The following is a 24,512-nucleotide window of genomic DNA, read 5'->3' as shown; positions in this document are numbered from 1 at the left end:
ATAAAATGTGTTTGTTACTCCGTCTGTTGGAAGAAGACAAACGCGAGGCAGAGCTCTGAGATATAAAGATCTTTGCGGATCCTGTAGGCTTAACGACTTTCTTGTAGCAAACGAAGAGTAAAGAACGCGACACCATACTCGATGTCCTCGCCCTGAAAGGGGAGTAAACAAGGTGGTCTCTTAATCTATATTGGAAACGCTAACCGAAGTCTTAGATACTTCGGCTTCCAGGCACAGGAAGGATGCTTGACAGTAACGAAGGCGAGGGAGAGAGAGCTCCGACTACCGATAGAAAGTTTGATCCGTTGGTAAGAGTGGACGAACCTTCGACTTAACCTTTAAGATCACGGGGATACGATTTCTAAATGTTCTGGTGTTGATTAAACGAAAACAGTAAAATATCGACACTCTGGTTACCATGATAGAATTTAAAAAATATTCACTTCGTGTTTACACCAGACGATGTATGCTCGCGATAAACAAATTGTAATTTTGTCAATCCTGGAACAATATGCACAAAAACACTTCTTTTGAAAGGGTTCCGGTGTTTGGATTGTATATATTGAAACCTCTTCAAAAGGGTAATTAAATTACCCTATAGCAAATCGTTCAAGAATGCGTGATCCTGACTGTGTACTGCAGTTGCTAATCTGTCGAGTAGGTTCGTGTAATTGGATTGATTGCTTAGATAAACAAAGCTATCGAACAACCAGCACGTGAAGAGAAAGACGGAATAGAGAGAAGAGATCGACAAAGCATTTCTCTAAGCGAGTTCGAAACAGCTATGCGTCTGAAGATTATGAAGAGAGAGCTGAAATGATTAGAAAATAGAATGCCATTACGCAATATTCCTATTAAGGTAGTAGAGTATTGCGATACGAAATTTTGTTTTCGAGAAAAGGAATTTTAAATATTCGTCGGGCAAGAGTGCGATAGAATACAGCTTCGCTGATGTGTCTGACCATTGGTCACTGTTTCTACTTGTATTTGGTAATCGTACGTACAAACGAAAGGAACAGCAACTAACCCTCTCGTCATTATCCAATTCAAAGTTGGATACTCAAAGCTTAAATTTTTCTTACCGATACATTACGCAATAAATTCTCTCCTCGAACGCGAATAAAAAATGTTAACGTTCCCCAGATTGCTCCACCGAGGAACTGCACGCCCGAGGAACCGTCGCTCCCGAGATTATAGACCACTTATCGATCTCCGGAAGCTCCTCTATTCCCTGGCGTTCGTTGGCTTAGCAGCCATCTTTATTATCAAACGCGATCACGGGTTATAATTCCAGCGGGTTGGTCCCCGGGAGCGGGTGTAGTTTTTCGTCAGGATGGGGAAAAGATTAGGGAAAGCATTCCGGCGAGGCACTTTAGCCAATGTCGTCGTTTCGATACTTACACCCACCCCCAGCACCCTCCGCCCCGTGTTCCTATTCGAAACGGGTAGCACCCTCCGGTTTTCTATCTGGTTTGGTGCGGAAGGAGACCCCCATTCCGCGGGAGCGATATCTCGGAGCGAAATCCCGGTCTCGCGCTTATAGTAGTCGAAATGGAAAGGGTTGCACGCGAAGGGCTCCGGAAGGACTGCGGGGTTATAATGAAATATAGCCTCGTTCCGCTTCGTATAAGACTGCATTAAGATTATACGTTGGCGCGCTCCTTGGCGACCGAAGAAGGTCGAAATAAACGGGGTTGGGTGGCGTGGGGGGGTGGTCGGATGGGTGGAGGGCGGTATAGGGACGTAGCTGGTGGCTACGAACTAAAGGGGTAAGGGATTCCTCCTACGGTGTTTTAATCAAGCCGGATTTGCTGCGGCAAGCCGTGGTTCCAACTTTCATTTTAGCAAACCCCGCTCTGACAAGCCGCCGCGCACGAAACGTTTTCGTCTGGCCTGCTCTTTCTCTGCTCTTCCTACGAAACTTTCCCGCCTCCGTCCCTGTCTCGCGCGCGTTCTTTCTCCCTAGCCGCGTCTGTTACCTGCGGGTTTCGGTCTTGTGTACGCCGAGGGACTATCCGTACATGTGTTTGCCCTGCATTAAAACGCTATCTTTGTTTCGCGGGGACGCGTGATCCCGGAACGGTTGCCCTCCTTAAGAAACTCCGCTCGCGATTAAGTTATCAACTCGCCGACGGAAATGGAGCGACGCGAGAGCTGGGATTTTCCTGGGACGCGATCCTTGGAAGGAGGAGAGTGACGAGGTCCTAATCGGGACCTGGAGTCGATACCGAATATGATTTAAAACCGTTGGAATGTTTGTTTGGACGAACCAGGGAAATTCAAGCCTGAAAATAAATAACTCACGCCCGGGGACATCAACGTTATCGTTTTAAAAGGAACAAATAGCAGAGTAATTCTAACTGTTACTTCCTGAGAATGTGAAGAATGTATTTTCTGACTTTAAATTTTCTTACGAGGTGAAAAATTCTCAAAAATGTTGCATGTACCATGGAGCAGCAATTTCGCGTCGACCATCGAATACATGGTCGGTGACAATGGCGGGCGAGAGTTACCGACCGACAGACGACAGAACCAAGGGAAGTGACTTCGAGCTCGAGGGGTAAAAAGAGAATGTATTTACGACGTTACAATACCCCATGGGCTAATCCTCGCCACGGGCTGCGCCTAGCACTCATCGACCCCTCTCCTTGCTCTAAACATTGCAATCTCGACGCAAGAACATAGAAATTCCAGCGATATGAGGTTCCTTTATTTCTTTCTCTGCTAATTCAGACGGGATAGAATTTTCGACGAGCTGAAGAAAATACAAGGCTTCAAATCGGAATTATTGAATTTAACAAAATGAAAATTTGAACACTTTTGTATCGTAAAAGGTCTCCAAAAGGAGCTTCAGGACTTTGTTATTCAATAACAAAGTACGTCAGACTGTATGGACATGCGATGGACACTTTAACAATGAATTGCCTTGCATTTTAATAAAACACGAAAGCTTCCTTAGGGAAACATCTCGGATTCATGGCTCAAGGATCGATGAAAAATAATAAGCACTCGATATAAGGTGTTTCCGGTTCGAAGGAATTTCTTTACCTCGACGAGGGTGTTTAATACTGGATTCATCGTGCAACGCGCACCAGGCAGGTGCAAAATTTTATTAAGAGCCGCTCAAAAGGCAAATTGCTTGTCAACGATCTCTTTATAATGCGAGCTTTAAAACCCTCGTCCGTTGGAACACCTTACCCGACCTGCCTTTCTTTCTCGAGGCCTAATTGACACGATTTTTATAAACTCCCCTCTAGTTACGGAGGGTTAAGCCTTCTTTTGTACTGCCGCTAACACTTTCAGCCTCCAGACCCTTCCGTAAAAGAGTCCCTTTGTAGGTAAAGAGTGCGACGATGTTGGTGCACAATTATGATTTTACATCCCACGCAAAAATGTACAGACACGGAGAAAGGAGCTTGCGCCGCGACAATCCGCAACGATGATACGTGCCGCGACGTGTAGGCATTATTTCGACCCACCGCGGCATACGGTGGACTGCCGTGTATTTCACCTTTCAGATAATACCCATGTGTACTTGGACAGAATGTCTAAGAATGGAGATTCAAGGGACGTAATGCTGCGAAACGCTCTTTCATTTTTAATAACCGTGGAAGATAAACTACGGAACGTTGAAAATGTATTATGTAACGTTGTCAGTATCCTATCATTCTTGTATAATTGTATAAGACGAACTACGAAAAGGTTGACACATGGAAATATAGAATGTGCACGAAGTTAATGTGTAAAGTATTAATTTATGTAATATAATGTCGTCAATCCCCTGTCACCATTCATTTTCAATCGAAAATGAATTAACTAGAAAATATTAACATACCATAATTTAAAATGTATGAAATAAAGCCATCAAACAAAATACATTACGAATTATGTACAATAAATGAAATAATAAATACGAATAAATAAGAATATCATCAACGAGATATTACAAAGTACGTAAAATAAATAAAAAAAAAAATCATGAAGGTGCAAACGGGGTAAAAATGAATTTTAGAATTACTTGCCACAAAGGGTTGCATTTTAACGATCGTCCCTATCCGTGTTATGGGGTAACCGTTACAAGAACTTCAAATTGAGAGTCACTGACGTAAATATAGTTACAGGGGTGAAAACAGGGTGCGCATTCCAAAGCCAGGGATCTAGGTATCCTCGCGCATTCATTCATAAAAATTCACTCAACCGCGTGGGTACTCCCACTGAGAGAATTGGAGGGTTCGTTCCAACCCCGATCAGTATGACAGCTCGACAGAGTTAAAGGGTATTGCGCTTCGTCTTTTCAGTTTTCCACTAGAGGAAGTGGTCGCTAATACCATCTTTGGGGATGAACGAATGTCCTTCCTAGTACGTAAAAATTGTAAAAAGAAACTTCGATGGAAGCAGGAAATTCCTTAAATTTGTTCCAAAGTGAATCGACTTTTATTTACCCCCATTTCGTGAGGGTTCTGTATGAGGAAAATTTATAATTCTATATTCTTCCTACTCCCTCTGTTATACGGTATTTAGTATGGTTGGCATAACAGTAATTTTTAAAGTATTTGAAAGAAAACATTGGAACAAAATTAAATTTTGTTAATTTTTATCTAGAAGAAACTAAGAGTTTGAAAATGCTATGTTAGGAAATACTTGTGTTAGGTAATGTTGTATATCTCGCGAAGAAATTCCTCGAAATCTCCAACGAATATTATGCCCAAGCTATAAGGGTTCTCCTTTAAGAAGGACGACTGCTCGTAATCGTAATCATAACTGTAACGGTCCCGTCGGTTCAGTCGGCTCAGATTTTAACATTAATATTCCAGCACCGTACTGCGAATCGCTGGAAGATTCCCATTTCCCAACGCTAATAAAGAAATCATCAGCGATTTCGAACCGTCAGTCACCCCTTACATTTCCCACGATTAAATTGAAAATATGAAAACAAAGAAACTGCGAACATAAACTTGCAATGGTCGGAATAATATAAATGATTGCTTATATAAATAAATATTTTTGTTTCCATTTTATTAATGTTAGCTGTCTTTAATATGTATCGTACAGTTCTTCCTGCTATACTCATTTTTGCAGAAAAATGTAACGCTTTGAAATCGTCTTCTATCGCTGTGTTTGTTGTGACTAAATTTTGTTCAATAAAATATTTGTATTAGAAACAGGGCAAGGCAGCATCTGTATCAGCGGCACCATCTATCGTCGTTTCCCTCATTCTCGTGGTAGTGCACATTCTTTATTGATTTCCAAAAATCCATATATTTTTCATCTTTTACAAAATTACCAGAAATTCATCATGGAAATTATATGGGAGGAGCTCTAAATTGAAATTGAAATAAAAAACTAAAGTAGAATTAGACAATTGATTTCTACCAGATCTTTTCCCACATTAAATGTGTCGTATAGCAATAACAAAGACTTTGTTTTAATGCGTTCTTTCCTGTTGTAAATTTTCAGGACGACTGTCTTCAAATCAGAAGTGAGAAACCCTTTACCCTTGAGCTTCGACCTTAGGACATCGACTTTGTCTTATTCACGGTCTCACGAAACCCCTTGGCCTTCTTCCGTTATGCGCCCCGTTGGCTAAATAGCTAACTTCGCACAACTATCCCAATAGATTATGATTATTGTGGAGGAAAGCTCTGATTTATGCAATTATCATAAATTCAGTTCCGCCCACCACCTTGCGTATGCTCAAGACGCCTCCGACCGTGGTTCCATTCACGGGCTTTCAATAGCAAATTATTTTCCCGTAAAGTATGCGCATTCATCCCCCAATGAAAGATCAAAATTTAAATAAACGTATTGTCCATGTGTTCCCTTACATTCAGAAACCTACTCGAAAGTTTATCTGCAAAATAATCATTTTATCTAGTTGGATATAAAATAAGTGTACTTTATCACTATCAATTCGTACTTTCATTGCATAAAAGAAGTCAATTTTAATGATTTTACCAATAAAAGTTCTTCTCTGAAGTTAGATATATATTTTTCTTTTATTATTCACGAGTCTGAATAAATAGAGAAATTTAAACGATATTAGCATGCTCTCTCTAACACAGGACTGTTACTTCTTAATCCCTGTGATACCGACCTAGTAGAAAATCAATGGTTTTGGAATGCATCTCTCGTTTCAGGGCGGTAATTCCAAGAACCTTGTTCCACCCAACCTTCCAAGTCGGTAAGGTTGGAAAACATAAAGAAGTCATTGATGAAGCTTGGAATATTTTAGCAAATGTTAAAATACATGGAGTCCTCCAGCACTTTTCTAAATCAGTCCATATTTCATACAAAACCCTGAAGATAACTGAAACGTATTGTCGAATTATTTTTTGAAGTTTGTTCTAATTCTTAACGCAGCAAGCGCTGCAATGCTATTTCATTCTGAATCGATAACGTTGGGAATGACACATAAATGGTAAGAGTGTTCCAGACTCCAGAGCCCTCCCAAGTTGTGAGACCGAAGCTTTCATCCAATGCCTAGTCAATATTCTACGGTTTACGTATCTCCGGATTTGTTGGTAACTAATATTTCCTTCCATTAGTAACCTACGTTACCGATGAATATGACTTTGAATCGATACTGAATCGGTAAATTTCCAAAGGTGCTCCCTGCTCAAGCCACAGTTGCTATTACCGACGACACTGTCGGTAATAAATCAATACAACTTTCATAAAGTTTCATTCAACAATTTTATTGTTGACTGTCATACATACGTAATCTCAGATAATTAAAATACCTGTAAGACTTTGCTTACAGTAATATATATTATTATCCATTGATAACAAAGACACCATCTACTATTGAATGGTACATTCTTACACGTCTCATAAGGTATACTACAGACAATAACCAGTAAAGCTATGTCAAATCTGTCACAATAAATAATATAAAACAAAGTATTCACGTATACCAAAACGTGCATCTATAATAATACTTACATGTTTCTTGATAAACATTACTACCTTTTATAAGAAAATTATTACATTCTGCCTTCTGTATCCAGCCGTTACGTCACAAATATTGTTTAACCAATCAAGGAAGGACAACGTTAGATTCAAGCATTAAACGTACTAACCATTTTACATGGTTAGAGGAAATTCCTTTCCTCTCCAATTACGAGGCTCAAACTTTGCAAACTTCGTCGGCGAATCTCGGTGGGAACAGGTTTGAAACTCCTCGAGAAACTTTAAAAATCGTTATTTTACAGAGAACCCGAAGCTTCCCCCACTAAGTTACACGAATCCCTCTTCATGACTCCCTGTCGGATAAAATGGAACGAAAAGGAAACAAAAGAGCAACCGTACGGCAACAAGAAAAAGTTTTTCAATCAGCCAAAATAGATATCCTCGCGTGTGTTTAAAGTTATGTAAAACAGATCATGTTCCGCCGTGCGCGAATAGAAAAGTACTGTTGAAACGTGTATCTTCGTGAAATCATATACGATCCATTGTTCCATCTCGTTAAATGTACCGAGTGAATTTACGAAGAAATGAAAGCGTTCAGGTGAAGTTCATGTAATTACTATGCGTTCAATACGATGATATCGCTGAATATATGTCGAGGTTAGATAAAATATTAAGTGTGCTTATAAATAATCACAGAAGTGGGATGCAATGTTACTTCTGTGTGTGATTAAAGTGTAAATAATTCTTAATTGCAGCACGGAAAAAATGATGAAATGAAATGGAAAATGATCTCATCGATGTTATCACCGTTAAAATTAATAAATAATAGGTGCGGTAATACCAGTATTAGCAAAGTGTTACTTGAATTCCGTATACGATTAAAGAAAGAGTGGAGGGACTGATAATTACAGGACGACAGAAATGGTGGAAATAAAGTTAAAAATTATCTACTCCGCCAGCGCAGCGCGGCTACGAGCTTACGTCGACATTTATAGGAGTAATAACAATGTTCCACGTGCCGAATGATCGATAAAAAAACCACCGCGGTAAAGTAAAACGTCAGCAATTTATGCGGTTACAATGGTTCCACTTTACGTTTCTCGCCAATCCCATTTTCTTTACGTTTAAAAGGTCGTTTGCCGGCTGCTCATTTCATTCATTTTACGCGAATATTTAACATTGCAAGTTATTAAATCATAACTTTTTGCGCATATATAAGCGAATTATCGGAGCAACATTTAATATTTTTTGTCACATTTCATATTTTTTGTCACATTTTGAAACAATGATTTCCAGTAATATTGAACCCAGCTACAATTCCAAAGGTTATGCATACAAATTGTATCGCTTTCGCCGCATATGATAATAGCAATAATAATAATAACGATCACTGTATATTTCAAATACAAGCCGATTTAAAGAAATGAATACATGGGATTGTAAATATTTGCGAAAGAATATTTCGACGATGGAAAGGCTTATTCAATTAATTTTTTTCAAATTTAGTTCGTTTTCTTCCAGTTTTTCTTTTTAACTCGTTTAACTTGGATAAGTATTTTCAATTGAATGCTATAATTTGAACTTCTATCGTATGATAAACAAGAAAAATGGTGTCGTATTTTTTACAGATTCGAAATGAACGTTATCACGAAAAATTGATAATACGTCAAGTTTTAATGCAAACTTTCACAGGGCATATAATCGCTCGCAAAATCATCGATATGTAGCAAACAAAAAAGAAAGTAAAAAGTAATCGACATTTATATTCCTGTAAATTGAACGATAACAATGGATTGTTGATAACTCATTCATGCTTCGCTTACCTTTTTTGGGGAGGGATGCAGCACGGTTATCGGGACCTGTCTAGGGGTTGGAATGAGTGGCGTTTGGATCGTCTCCTTCGCAGAATATAGCGGCAATTTTGTCTCTCTGTTGGTTGGCAACTCGAGTAAGTGCTGTATAGAATGGTTTTGCCTCGTCTTCTTCGATGCCATGCTAAATAGAAAACAAAATTACAGTTTAAATTATTTGTTTGAAACGTTGGTATACGCGAACTTTAAATAAATTCTTAATTGTAATTCAATTTATTCAACGTATCTGTACTCTGATTTATTTAATGAAAATTTAAAGTTAGGAGAATTCTGAATAGACTAATCGCACTCGAGTACAATTACAAGTACAAAAGATTGTTCATTTTAATTCTCACATTTCTCAAAGCTTCATACATATAAATTCTATTTAATATTTTCGACCGATTTTTTCCACGAAGAATTACCGTCAGCAGAAACGAGTAAAATTTTATTCAAATAATGCATGCAGAATAAAAATACAGTACCCATGGCGACATATTTGAAAAGTACATTTTATTAAATACCTATTGAATAAGCCTTCATCAATTCAACGTGAAATTCAAATTCATTCTATATTTCAAAGCGTACTTTGCCCTGTAGTCATTTATTGTATCATTCGTTTTTCAAAATTCTCATACAAATAAACAAAATATAAATTCTGCAGCTTTTGATACGATAAACAATACGACTGTATTATCCATCTGGAAATCAAATATTCTATCAATAAATAGTGGAACCGTTATTATTAACATAATCGATGCAGTGATTATTGCGTAACGAAATATATGGTAGACCACAATACTGAATAATAAGTACGGAATAAATGATCTCATTAGACTCGTTGTAAATTTGATCGATTATCCCCCTCCGTTTCATCGTTGATAATACTAGGCGTAGAAATTAATTCTGTGCCTTTACATTCGATCATTCGTGACCATAATTGAAATTGAAATATTTACTCGTAATTCGGTTATCCAATAATCAAATACATACACTCGTTACTTCGACATTCTGTCTTTACAATAACATATACCCTTCAAAACTAATATATCCCACAACGTTACGGCTGAAATATTTGTTCATCGTTTAATAAATCGCGGAGAAATAAAAAAATTGACGATATTTCTACGCGCGACGTAACCGTAATATTCGATGTCCCCAGAGGGGAACGAATACAAATTATAAACATTATAATTATCATGGGGTATCCGAATTTCGGTGTAACGGCGCGCGTAGATCCCTTTTTCCAGCGGCGTCGTGGAACTGGATATCGGATAAAACTTTCGCATTTAACTTTTCCGTCCTGCAGGGGAAACGGCCAACAAAGCTCATCACCGGAAACTTTTCCGAGACAAAGAGGAACGAACGGGGCCAGAGAGAGATAGAAGGTGACGCGCGCCGCGGCGCTGACCACGATATAAACCTAGTCTACACCGCCATCCCTCTGCCAACGTTTCCGAGCCACGAACGCGCTGATCTTCAAACTAACGTGTATTTGCCTGGGATCCTCGATGTTCGACAAATCGATAGCAACGCTAACGTTCTTTTCAAATATTTACATATCTATTTAACTTTTTGTGGGATGAATTTTTTTTTACTTTAATCGAATACACACGAACAAACATACTGTCTCACTTTAATATTGTATATTTTGTAATTCTAAAAGGTATTGCGTGAAGAATGAATTCTTCTTTTCTTTTAACATGTAAATTGCACTATTTTAGGAAACCAATGAAATGAAACAACATAAGAAAAAAGTACACACATAAATACACCCTGACTGGACAAAATTTATATTTATATTTAGTTTTCTCATTTATTTTTCCTCCCTCGTATTATTTGTTTATACTTTGATATCAAGCGTATCGCGTTTTTTCTATGGTTCTATAGTGCATTTTTTCTAGTACGGAATGGTCGAGAACGTTCATGTTACACAAACATGTTTTAATTAAATACAAATATATACTTGAATCGCCAGATTGCTTTATCTAAAATTCATTCCGCACTTGTTCTGAACTGTGAAAACCCTTCGCAACCCTTTGCGAATGAACATGTCTACGGAAGTATACATTTTAAGAGCTGTAATTAAATATTGCGAGCAGGAAGCAATTTTTGTTCGGTATAAAAATTAATTTCTGTAAATATTATAATCAAAAGTCTCACGCAGGAATTGCCGAGGAATATAAGGCTGAACCAATCTAATTTTTTTCCCAAAATATTTCCAAGCTTCATTATCCTTTTCCATTGCGATAAATAACCTAAGCCAACATATTATAGAAATACCTAAGAATAATATGCTCACACACAAAAATAATATTCTACAATTATTACTCAAAGACACAGGCCGTGAAAATCAGTAAAACTATTGCACGTACATGCCTGACAATTAGTTGTTTGTGTAAACAATTTACTTCCGTCGTAATCGCGAGCAATTTCCATCGTATAAAGACTCAAACGAAAGGACATAGTAGCTCCCGCTGCAAACGCTTCAGCATAAGCAAGAAGTAATGCTCTTCAATGGCCCAGGCCGGGCATGTGTGCGACAATGTGTGTACAAAATCGACTGCACGTGCTGGTGGCGGATCGCTCAACGCGCTTGTCCGCCAACAGGGTTGACGGTGGGGTAACTCACCCCTGTACCCCAGGCGAAAGTTTGTTCTCTTGCGTGTTTACGCACGCGCCAGATCGTGCACACAGCCACACATGCTCGGCAAAGTGCACTTACAGCTGCGCACGACGTCGGTGAACAATACGACCGTGACCTTACCGGCCGAATTGGAATAGAAAAACTAGAGAAAGTTCATCGCGATATCTCGTAATTATTTCTTCAGGGGATGTCGTTAGCCCTACATGCCAACTCTGGTAAACGAACATAGGTGAATGCGTACGATGCATTTTTGTATATTACGGGTAGAAATTAATTCTGTAATTTTACTAAAGTAAATTTACTATTTATTAATGAAGAAAAACCATGCAACTTTCCAAACTATGTATTTTCCAACTAACCAAGTAAGATCAAATTTTAAACCCTGTTCTACTTACCACAGCATACAATAAATGTATACTGTCATGTAACTAAAAATCGTCTAATTATTAATTATACAAAACCCTTTGAATCGACTTAAGAGATTGACCTATCTCTCTCGCGCAATCAATCTGTCTTCGCATTCGTAGCGGTCGATTCGATGCGTTCTACTGCAGTAGGTGCAGACAGGTTTAGTCAAACACATAAGTAGCACGAAGTAACGTCAACGCTGCAGAAAGTGAACGCTCGCCGAGGATCTAATTTTTGCATCCAGATTCACCGCGATCATTTTACACGCAGAAAAAAAGAGAATGCGGCATTTTTCTATATTAAATTTGAGAGAGCACAAAAAAGTAAGGAGAATTAAATGAAAAATTTCTGCGAGAAATACGTAAATGGATTACGATAATTACTCCCAGAGCTAATATAAATTTCATTTCTGTACGCATTTTAATTCAATTACTTAAAAACTGGTGCGCCACACATGTACACCCGTCCAAATTTACGCTTTGTGCGCGGGTACAGATGAAACGGATATTGATTCTTGTAATTTCGATAATGATATTTCGAAAGTTGAATACGATTAATTAGTTTTATATGAGGAAGGCTTTCTTGGTGAAAAAATGTGTAAATTAATACTTGGGGAAATGATTAATCAATTATCTATTCTAGCAACGATGAAACGCGTCCAATTGTGGTGACTATATAATAATCTGAATACTATACAGAGTGTCCCAAGATAAAATTATTATCTTCGTCAGCTTTTCTAGTATGTAGTAGTTGTAGATGAACATAAAGCTAAGTAAATATATGTAGTAACGCATACATAGCCAGTGTTTATGTAATGTAAAATAGCCCTTAACATTCCGAGAAACCTTGGATGTACCTCGTAAAGCAAATACTTTCCAGCTCTCCAGCCTTTCCCGTTAATATATGTTTCTTACGAACAATTCACGTTCTTCGAACAGCGTTTAAATTAAAACGAAGGAATTAAATATAGAATTACCAATTTCTATGAATACGTTCAATTTGCACGTTCCCCTAAATAAACTAAAATCACATTTTAAACCAGGGATTTAAATATAATAGCACTATGAAAGTACCCTAGCAATTAAGCTAATTTGACCTAACCGTATGTTTGGACAGCTTCCAAGTAAAATGTATTTGTCTTCCCTTTCCTTTAACTTGCATAATAGATTTATAACGCACGTCATAAGGGAATACGTTATGATATCAATAGCCTGTACTGCGTTCTATTTCGTAACATTTACAATGAACTGTTATTGTTACCTTTTTTAGTCGATGTGTTTCATTCAAATTTGTCAAATATTTGGAACGCCAAACAAATATCAATATACATAAATCCCAATTTAAGCTTGTGGAGAATTTTAAAAAATTCCAATCCTTTTAAATCAATCGTGCCAGTTTATTCGTTGCTACTTTTACAAAAATTCGGCGAAAATATTTTTAACAATCTCATGGTTTTTCTTTGAAGCTCCAATGATATAATCGAATCTAAAATAATGAGAGAAGACGAAAATAAATTATGCGAATGCACCATATAAATAAATTTCTTAGAAAACTAAAAATAGTATGTATATTTCCTCGTGTTCATTATTCCTCTGCGTAAATATTTTATCAACATTACCGATCTCCCGTTACCACTTGTCAGAGGCAGCAAAAAAAGAATGTAGGTCATTGGAAACGAATAATACTGCAGGTAGTAGCTGGAAAGCTCTATAATTGCTTTCGAATTACACGAAAAAAGAGTATTTCACAATATTGGCTAAAGCACTAGTGATTTGATTCGAATGACTTGTATCCCTTGCCAGGGCAAAACGTGTTCCCGCGCTCATTCTTCGTAATCGCAATATCAGAGTATCGATTGTCCATCCGCTGCTAATTTGAATTTCGTCTGATTGATGTTTAACATATTCCGGTTAAAATTACGGATTTAGCATAATACAATTTTACTCGAGCAAGCATAACATAGTTCCTTCATGCAGGTAAACGTATCCGTTTATTTAGAAGAAACACATTTTCCAACAAAAATTTCTTTCCATTTTCAGCCTTCATTGAAATCTTATTATATCATCGTAAAATATTATATTATTTGTATTCAAGAAAGAATGTCTATAAATATAGGATATAGTAGAAAGCATGACGTTTGCATAATAATTTAAAAGTCTGAACCATATGTAGAGAATATTTCCTTCATTTATAGACACATGTAGGTAATGGTAAAACATTTATCTTTCGAGAGTCATCTTTTGATGAGATTCCAAGCTCGTCAATGTTTTTTAAATGAATCACTACGCTTTTTAAACTTGTACCCCTCCCACTCATTCATTCATAGCACGCCTAATTGCAGAGACTCCTAAGTACGGTTTTATCGAATAGCTGCACCCTTTCCAATGCAAATGAACACGAGCGAGAAGGTAACTAAATCGTAGCTGCGGTATCGCGCATTAGATGACACAGTAGCGCCCGAGTGGAAGAAGAAGAAATCTGAACGAGGATGGGGAAAGAGCGTGGGAGGGCAGCGGATACGTATTTCAGTCATCCGGCCAACTTTTGCAAGTTTAATGCCCGGGCGCTCGAGTAATTTAACACGACGAAATTAACTTTTCAGTTTTACCAAAGTTTCCTGGCAACTTAACCACGTCCCTGCGTCCCTTTCCGCCCCAATCGCGCGTTCCCGCTTCTTCTGGCTTCTTCGTCGCTCCCAACGCCCCCAAGACCACCCCAACGAACACGAGCACACCGCCCCGAAGAACCAACTTTTAAAGCGCTCACCGTGGTAACAACTGCGTGGCTTAGCGCAAGCTCCACTCAACTATAATTCCACCCTTAAGACCCGAAGTTTACGACGTAAACTTCCTAGCCGGGCGATGTCGGGGCGGCGCTGATGCCGATACTTCGATTTCAGGATCGAGAAAAACAAAGATGAGGACGGGTGAAACCTCCGGGGGTGGACAACGATAGCGGAGATTTGTGCCGCGAAAACAATTGGATCGAGGGAAATTCGATAGGGAGGGACGACGACAGTGGCGATGCTGGGAGTGTCACCATGTGCCATTATCCATGTCAACCCTGTACGGAACTATAGGGTGTTGTTTATTATAAGGTAATTTAATAGACTAATAATATGAAACAGTCGATTTTAGAAGCATGTCGAATATAAAAATATACAAATATAAAAATCACCTCCTCTACGAGACTAAAGAGATACTTAGCAATGTCTTTCATAGTATAACCACGAATAATAGAGAACACTCGATCCCGAAAGCTTATCAAATACAGAGAAACGGTTCCTCGTGAAATTAATGAGCAACCAACGTCAACATACGATGGCTAATTTATAATGTTATTTTTAAGCCTGAAATAATATCTCGGCACAATGAGAAAAAGAAAATATTTTGATAAAAGAAGATTAAATTCCCGTCGAAACCCTGCACGAAAATTTGCTAGACAGCAATTTTAATGTTATCCCTCCGATGGTGTCATGTATTCTAGTGACGGTACTGCGTGCAAGGAGTTGCCAGTAACTACCGAAACGGATATCTAAGGATGACGTTACCATTCCACGGTTTTTCGGATAATCCTGCGGTCGACGGGAATGAGGGAGTCGCATTTCCCCGAGGAAACTCGTGCATCTAGAAACCCATTCAGAAAGCAAAACATACTTAGTATTTTATGAAAGAACCTTGTGACGTAACTCTGGAACGATACACATGGACTGAATGCCATTAAGCCGAACTGCTACTTAAATAGATCAGCTGTTAATTTTGAAAGTGGTGTGGGCTTATTTTTTTTTGAAAAGTATAATAGTTTTTCTGAAAACAATCTTTTTATTTTAAATATATAAAACGTTTTAACCTGAATACATATTCTGTTATCTTTATATACTTTCGAACACTAAAGGATTGTAATGATGAAATCCATACTGTACTTTATTCCTTGATTCATATTCTATAGGGCTGAATAATTATTCAATGAGCGAATGGTCCTTTTTCTGTTACATCACGTAACTAAGATAAGTGAACTTACACCACTTTCATAATAAACGTTTCGTCTATAGCCTTCAGAATTCGGTATAGTTCATTTCTAAAGATCAGTTAAATGACCACAGTCTTTATCGGTATTACAAAGTTAGCTGAATATTCAATCAGATTATCAATTAATTCTAATCGATTAAAAATAAATGACACAAATTATACATCGAAAGAGCCAGTTGTTAACTGTTAAAATTGAAAGTAATATTATATTTTGAAGTTAATTGTTGCTTGACATGAGTTACGACAGTTCGTTTCAATTAATTAGTTATTGCATGAATTATTTACTATTTGTTGATCAAACAAAAGCCTCCCACCTCTGGTCGAAATAATCAACGGTCAGGTAATCGTTGGAAACGATGTTTGTAAATCAATATGAAATACAACAAACACGGTTACCGAGTAAAACGATCATCACTTCGCACGCCACGTTTAAATCTTTCTTGTAAAATTATTTTTCATTGTAGCTGATCAAGTATGAAAAATGTTTTTGAACGTTTTAAATAAATATTGTTAGAAATGTTACGAACTGTACGCGAATGCAATAACGTTCGTTTAAACTGGAGTTTAAATTTATAATGATCTTATGCAGAAAGTTAGTGAACCAATTTCTTTTTAAAATAGAATGATGGAAGATTATATCTCGGATGAAAGCAAAAATTGGCATACTCTCATATTACTCTCTATTAGTTTAAAAAAAAAGAGTCGATCTGGACAATGCCAATATTTTTTCCCAGTTTTGCGTGAGTATTATAACCGCGCGATTGGCGATCCGTTACTTCCCATTCATCTGTCCCGGCATCCGCAACTTCTCAACGATTTCGTGCCTTTTCGCGAAGAGTCAGCACGGAAACTATCGAACGGATACTGCCGCGTGAAATATCGTATCCATTGCTCATTCTAAAATGTCAGTTCTTCCGGTAAACAAAGCTTTTAATGACTGAGCGCACACCTACGTTCCCATCGTACGCGCTCGCGAAAACATGCTTCAAACCGAATAAATGGGAGTTCTTTTGAACGAATAAAAAGTCCACGTATGCAAACCTGAAGACAAAAAATTAATTGTGAGATGTTAAAAAAATAAATCTAGAAAAAATTCATGCTTTCGAATGACAAATGCTGGATTATGTGGTTTCCAGCAGTCTAAAAGCCAAAATTTTAGCATTGTAGAAATTTTCAAATAAAATATCTCGAAGCTAGCGACTCACAGAAAATGTTGTCTATTCGTGACTCGTGGGAAAATTGTATTTGTTAATTTATTCAGCCAAGGTGTTACGAAAATGACTTTCGTACGAGCGTAAGAAATTTAAGAATCAGCTAAACTTATTAAAAGAAAAAAGCACATCCAGCAAACGATATGATTTCAGCTTTCATCGCTATTATTCATTCGCCGAGTATTTGGCAAATGTGCCCTCGATATAGAAGTTTGGCGAAACTCGAGGGATCAAATACATTCTGTGTACAAAGTTTGACACAGGTCAGCAATTTCTTATCCAATTTTTATTTAGCATTGAAGTTACGGTAAAGTTATTCGCTAGAAAGTTACAAATGGTATAAAATTACGTTCGAGAAACTTCCGCTACGTTCGCCCCTAAGAGATTTACATTTTTATAACCACGTCGAGACCGTTTACTCGAAACGTGAACTTGTATTAATACAATCCCGACAGACGCAATTTTATTAAATACAATTGCGACAAATAGAAAATTTCTATTAAATACGATTCACTTTCTACGTTTTCGCTCCGTTGACATTTAAGCATTCGAAAGAATTGATGTTCAATTGATCTCAACCGATGATTCCAATTTTTTGTTTTATTGGAAATACAATTTAATGCAATACAATACATCAATGAAATATACGAAACGCGATAGGCGCATCGCGTTTCGATTGCTACGTTGCATTCCCTGCGATGTTTGTTGTAAAAATATGTATACCGAAATTCACGGTGCGTTTTACTCGTTGCTAAATGAGAGAGTGCAAACAGCGAAGGCAAGGAAATTACAACGTTACGAACAGTACGTTGTAGTCTATTCAAAAGGGAAGAAAGAATATCTGACACAATACCGAAATCGCATACACGATAGCCTCCACAGGAAAATAGCGCAGCCCTTTTAAAATTACTGAACAAGAATCATTAGGAATATTTAGAAGACGAAACGTACTTTGATTCAAATTTCTGTTCTTCATCTGTGTCTATAAAAATATGAATACCTATAAACCAGGACATTCCTACGAATTCTTAATACATTAATCAATCGAATTACTCCGTGAACGCTATAATAAAACGCGTTACAAGATCATTCGCGGTTAGGGCTGAAGCTCCACCCGTCCCCCGCGAAAGGTTTAGGAACGATACCCCATTGTTCCCACGCGATAGGAGTGCCATTCAGCCACTTTCTCGAGAGGCGATGATAGATGTACCCTGGCAGATTTGGACGCACTTAATGAGTTCCTTTTCCGCGACACGGTCTATTATCAGTCGCATGCCACGTTTACCCCTTGGAGCATCGGGAGAAAGGGTTGCACCGCGAGAAAAAGACGAAGGAGAAAGAAAAAAATAATGCTGAATACAAAGCAACTCTCTTGAGCGATACTCGCGCGTACGGAGAGAGATGTAACAGCCACGAAACACCGGATTAACTTCTAGCTGCGTTCTTGCGAGGCGCACCGGGAAAACAACAGGACGCATCCAGGATTACGACGACGTCGTTGACGACGACGTCAACCTCGTCGACGGGACGCACGCGCGTGGAATTTGAGTTGAAAGGCCTTGGACCACGCTTCGGGGGATTCCAAAAGCCCCCCGTCCAACAGCCACTTGGCGGAATTCGAAGCACAATGCCAACAACGCGGAATTACACCGCGGAACCGTAATGATAGCTGCTTAATTAGTGCCTCTCTACATTTTCATGCATCGGACTTGCACTCCAGGTGCTACTAAACGGGGACAGGGGATCCCGTAACGTATTAAAGATAGAGAAAATTCTAGGGGCACTTCCCCATTGTGTGTCTCGATTGCGCTTCAGGGACTCTGTTTATTTAACGTCTTTGTGCGAACGTAACGAAACGTGATGCAATAAACAAGGTAACGGCAATATGGTCATTCTATGTGGGAAAATGAAGCGAAAATATGGAGCAAAAGTTTGAATGAAATGTGATTTGTTTTCGAAAATGAGTGCTTTGATAATTCGCGCACTTTTGCTGTATATTATTTATATTTATATTTTGATTAACTGAGAAAGTTGATTTTTTGAATAACGTACTGTGTGGGGGGTGAGAAGTTGGATAGCGAGTCTCATTGGTAACAGTATACTCTCCTTGATTGCATTATAAAATTCTGTATTGTACTGTAGAGTTACAATCTATACTATAATGTAGAGTTCTGTGGTATAATTTAGGAAATCATACCGTTACCTCAAGGCTCATCGTGGCAATCGAACAGAGAAATCAAAAATTGAATCAGCATATGTGTGAAACGAGAAGAACGTACGAGATAATCCACGAACGAGAAAAGAGCAAAGCGGTGAAATAATACGGATTGCCGAATAATCGCTCGCGAGGTCGTACGTGAAAGTGTCACGTTGTTAATAAATTATTCTGTAATGCGAGGAAAGCTTACGAAAGGATTGAATGAACTTCTTATCTACAGTTCTCCTTTCATCGTGACCGAAAGCAACGAGAAACCCTCGCGTCAAATGTTTGAGATGACATTTTATACCGAATGTTTCGCGTGGATTTATAATGTAAAAAGAGAGGATAACGAACGCGCGGGTATGGCTTCTCCAATTATGTTCAATTCAAAAACACGACGTTTTTATGCGCGTAGTCGTTGGTATATGGGCGCTTTTTTCAGAAAAACTGCTGAGCGTAATTTGCGCCAGTTTTTCTCTCCAAAATCACTTTGGCTCGTGTACGAGGAATGCTTTGTATTCTTCCAGTATGACATAGATTTTAACAATTACCCCGGCCGGTACGATATTTCACGTAGCTCCGAGAACACGACGTCAAGTTTCATACGACAGAGATTTCTGCTTGAGCTCGATTTTTTCGAAATTGTTGGTTCAACAACTGACAACGTCCCGTTGCTTTACACGTGCCGTGGCTCGACAGAAGATTAATCGAGGTATGTGTTAATCGAGCTATATGTAAATTAAAACGGGCGAATTATGAACCCGAAACGAAATAGGGAATGAAAGGAAAATGTAAACCGAATATTGCACGCGCATCGACGATCCTGGCATTGTTGTTAAAGCATCATAACGTTCGCTCGTACGCGAATCTACAATTCCAAATATGATTTAATATAAGTTGCAAAATTAATTACAACCCGTCGACATATCGAATACCCATCATCATTTTCCGATAAAATTATGTACAACGTTAATAATAGAACAAATCCTACGAATATACGGGAAATCGACTTTTGATTTTCTTTAATATTGCAGCGTACCTAAATTATTCACGATTTTTTGTGTTAGTAAAACGAATGCTATCGTACTGTTATGTATAATATTCCTTATTTTCGTATCAAATCAAATTTGCCCATATCTAACTTTGTGTTAGTCGTCGTTTCGCTATCAAAAATTGATTGCTCGACAATAAACAAAGAAACGGGCAAACGACTACTGCGTACAACGCGTCGAGCAGCACGCCGACTGGTAAAATTTCGCAAATCGATTGTACAAATACAAAGGCAGATCCGTGTCTTGCATTCACGTACGATAACAGCCAAGAAACAATTGCTCCGCGTGCAAGCACGAAGTTCTCGGTTCTCGATCAAATCCCGCAACTACAGGAGCGCAAAACTTTTCGACGCTCATGAAACTTTCGAACGTCCGACCAGGCGTGTATTGGTAAGTTCATAGTGGAAGGGGTGAACTCACAGAGGATTAATCTCACATTGAGTCTGCGCGCTCGGAATCCCGATAATCAAAAGCGTTGATACTCTCACAACAAGCAACGGTTATATAGTGTCTGGTAAATGATCAGCTGACCTATTCCGTCCCCAGAGACGGGGAAAAACACGAGCATCGGTGGGACACTCGCGACGGATGACGCAGATTGAAGAATAACACCGCCGTTCCTAAACTACCGTTCCGAATCAAGTCTCCAGTTATAGATCGCCGAACGTAACCGATAAACGATCGTTAAATCGTTTAAGCAACAACTATGGATAATATCTCGAGTACACCAACCGAAAATCTCGAGTTTTCACGGTTCTTCGCCCACCCTTTGCAGAGGGATGCTCTCAATGCGAATACAAATTTTATTCGAACACGGCAGAACAACTGCAAAGTTTTCACGTAAATTTTTAACGTGGCGGGATATTCGACAACGTGCCGCCCTTGTGTAAGGGTCTCTTCAAGGTCGAGGATTGAATAACGTACGAGGAGAAATTAATCCCACGTGAAAATTGTAATGCAACGAAATTTGTTAATAGTTTAGAATGTAGAATTTTAGAAAGTTTGGAATTTAACAGTAAAACTAGCGATGTAACATATATATTTGTAATTAGTAGACTACTGATACTTGTGCATTTATAACAAGTTTAAATTATATAAATAACCGTAAGTATATAAAATATAAAAAATAAAATACTTTAATTTATTAATTAATTTTTACAAAACAATCTAGTCTAATTTATCAACGAACCATCGTTAACAGTCGAGTGGTTTCAAGAAGAAATTTAAACTGGACACGTCAACTTAACCAACTTGCTATTTTAGCGTTACTAAAACCATGAAACTTGTCAAGCCCAAATAAAATTTCCAATCACCGTACCTTATATATCAACAACAAATCAAACATTTTCCACGTTCCAGGTTCCCACTACGAATCGTAACCTGTAAAAACAGATCACTCCCCCGGAAGACCAACGAATTGAACATCCTCGACAATCGAAGTCTCGAAACTTTCAAACACGTATCACCTGCCCGCTCCGATTCGAACGTATCCACGCGCAGCGGTTGGAGCGTATATACGTACGTGATTTCGTGAGTTGCAAAACCGATAGTCACGATCATCCGGTAATCCTGTCCAGTCCGAACCACTTCCCGTGCATCGTGTCAGCTGGCCGGCCACTACGCGTAATAAAAAACTTAATCACGAGCACAGACGACGCAAACAAGTAGTACCGAACGTCGTTCGACGTCTCATCGTCGCGATAATCGTCGTTTATCCGAGTCCGCGCGTTTTGTTTTTCATCCCCTATATCCGGACACACGCGGCGGCCGCGACGTTTCGTGCGCCACGCGTGCTCGTGGCTGATAAAAAATGATAATCGTGACGATCGGGAGTGTTGTCGTGACGGCAGTGCCACGGTGGTTCCTGTATCACTTTGCTCATCCCACTGTCACCCGTAACACGCGACACGTTTATCGCTGGCACGCGTCCGGCGTTACCGACAGAGCAAACTCGTTACTAGGTTAGAATTCGCTGAAAAGGGATCCCGGTGAGCGCACGCTACTAGAAAGCGGTCTCGCTTTTCCCCTCCCTCGTCCAGACCACCCTTCCCCCCCCCAAAAAAGCTCCTACCCCCGCCCGCCCCCTCCACGGTCGGCGTCGGTGGTAGTCTCTCCAGGATCTCGGGAAAACTTTACTGGAAAGCGGCAGGCGGCAGGCGGCACGGCTCTGCAGGGTGGGGGTTGACAGATACCGTACACCCCATCCAGAGTTTGAGTAGGGGAAAACTCTGTTCCCCTCGCTCCGGCGCCCCTCTTTGTCTCTGTGTGTAAGCACGAACGCGGTAAATAAAAAAGTTTCAAGTCACTCGCGAATCCGCCGGGCGGGCAATGCGCAGGAACCAAGATGGCGGATTACTTCGCAAAAGTTTCTTGGAACACCTACGAATTCCCGAACGGCGCCCACCGCAACGGAAGAAAAGTATTTACTTAACGGTGGTGGGGGTGAGGGGATAGTCGGACGCGCAACAAAGAAAATTATTGCGAGCTCAACCCCGCTGGTTAATCCCTCGTTCGCGTGAAAATTACCGCGAAAACAGCTAACAGAAGCGGAACTGTCGATCGTCTGATGATCGATTGAACGAACATCGGAAACTCGAACTAGGTATCGTATGAAACACGTGAATCCTTTGTTATTCGACTATCCCTACGGACGAACGTGCGAGTCGCGGTGATATTGTTGCGCAACTTTGCCGCGAGTTGGGAAACTTTTGGTCGCTTAACTCTTGCCGAGTAGTTTGCGAGTACGGGGTGTTAAGAGAAATAAAAATGATCGTACACTCGATCATGTACACCCTGTGTCGGGTCAGGATACGAGCAATCACGGATCACTATGATGCTACGAGGAATGAAACATCGTCTAGGTGGTCAGCCGATGCTGCAAAGAGTTAAGAAATCTTGCCCGCGATCGTACGCGCAACTTCCCCATCAGACCCCCGTCGTCGTGTTCGCTGCTCCGCGAGACGTTCATCGCGAAGTCCTCGCGAAGTCCTCGAAAAGTTTGCCCACGGTGGGACGGAAGTTACGCGAACGCGAGTAACACGTGGCGAGCATAGAGAAAAGCGCGGCATCGTTCGAGTATCGTCCGAGCAAGGGATTGCAGCGATCGACGGACGGAGGCGTCAAAACGGAGGCATATTCGGCGACTCGGGGATGTATAGAGGGGGTCGGACCGCCTGAAACTTGAAAAGTGCATACACGACACGCGTGCGATGATTTCCTTCTCATCGTCGGAAGCTGTCTACTTGCGGAGGTAGCCGTACCTGGTTGCCTGCCGCCTGCCCTCGTGGGAGTCAGCTAAGGGAAATCAATATCTCACTAGGGGTAGAGAATACGAGAAAGAGAGAGTACGAACTAGACCGAGAGTAGGAGTCGGCGAAGGAAAAGGAGAAAGAGGAGGCAGAGAAGATGTAGGAGGAGGTGGACGGAGGAGGGCAGCGTCAGGGTAACCGGGAAGGAGAAGAAGGCAGAGAGGGTGGAAAACGTGGGTGAGAAGGACGCAGTCAGCGCTCGTCGACCTCGCACGCTTGCGGTCCTCCGCGGACCGTAGTGCCACGCGTGAACTAGAGTACCGCGGGTAGCGTACTCGAGCAAGAATAAATCCCCCACTACTAGACTGTCGTCGCTCGTTATTACCGGCCGAGCGCTCGGTCGGTCACACGCGCCGCCAAACGGGCCAGTTCTGTCGGTAGCGCGTGCCGCGTGTGTTACGTTCTTTCGCGTTTGCAAACCAACCGACCGTCACACCGCGCACGCTACCTGGACAAAAACACGTTACCCCCGCGTGTGCCAACCGTAACGCAGCCAGCTCGTTCCAATTCTGTCGGCCGCTTAGCGGGAACTGGAGACGAAAACCTTGCCCGCACCGCGTTGCCGTCCTCCTGACTCGCTCCAAACTCACTCTCATTCTCTATCCCCCTTTGCAACCCCTCCCGGAGAGACCGTTCTTGTTCTCTTTCCGCGTACACCCCTCTCGCTCGCTCAGCGTTCTCACACTCCGCGCTCTTCTCAGCGAAACTTTCCCGGCGTCGGGACACGCTGCCACCACCACCACTACCACCACCGCCACCCTCTGGTACCGGTACCAACACCATCGTCGATCCACCACCACCCTCAACCCTCGCGTTACCTTCGTCTTTTCTACATTTACCAACACCGACGACGAGTTTCCCTACACGTCCGCGACGTTTCTCCACCACCAAATCTATCC

At 40.2% G+C, this 24,512-nt stretch overlaps 1 protein-coding gene across 4 annotated transcripts in view; it reads right to left on the bottom strand.

Moving 5' to 3' along the window:
* The window catches only part of LOC128873113 (mucin-2), a 289,775-nt gene extending 267,603 nt beyond the window's left edge, over positions 1–22,172 (bottom strand). For all 4 annotated transcript variants that reach the window (XM_054116419.1, XM_054116420.1, XM_054116421.1 and 1 more), the window contains exons 1-2: positions 21,828–22,172; positions 8,733–8,904 (exon numbers count right to left, since the gene is read on the bottom strand). In XM_054116419.1, the coding sequence (XP_053972394.1) occupies positions 8,733–8,904; positions 21,828–21,865 (210 nt within the window). In that variant the 5' untranslated portion in view covers positions 21,866–22,172. The remainder of the gene's footprint in view (positions 1–8,732; positions 8,905–21,827) is intronic.
* Positions 22,173–24,512: the final 2,340 nt, after the last annotated feature.

Source organism: Hylaeus volcanicus, chromosome 3 (assembly GCF_026283585.1).
Source record: "Hylaeus volcanicus isolate JK05 chromosome 3, UHH_iyHylVolc1.0_haploid, whole genome shotgun sequence".
Classification (NCBI taxonomy): domain Eukaryota; kingdom Metazoa; phylum Arthropoda; class Insecta; order Hymenoptera; family Colletidae; genus Hylaeus; species Hylaeus volcanicus.
This window is presented reverse-complemented; position numbering and strand designations above follow the sequence as displayed.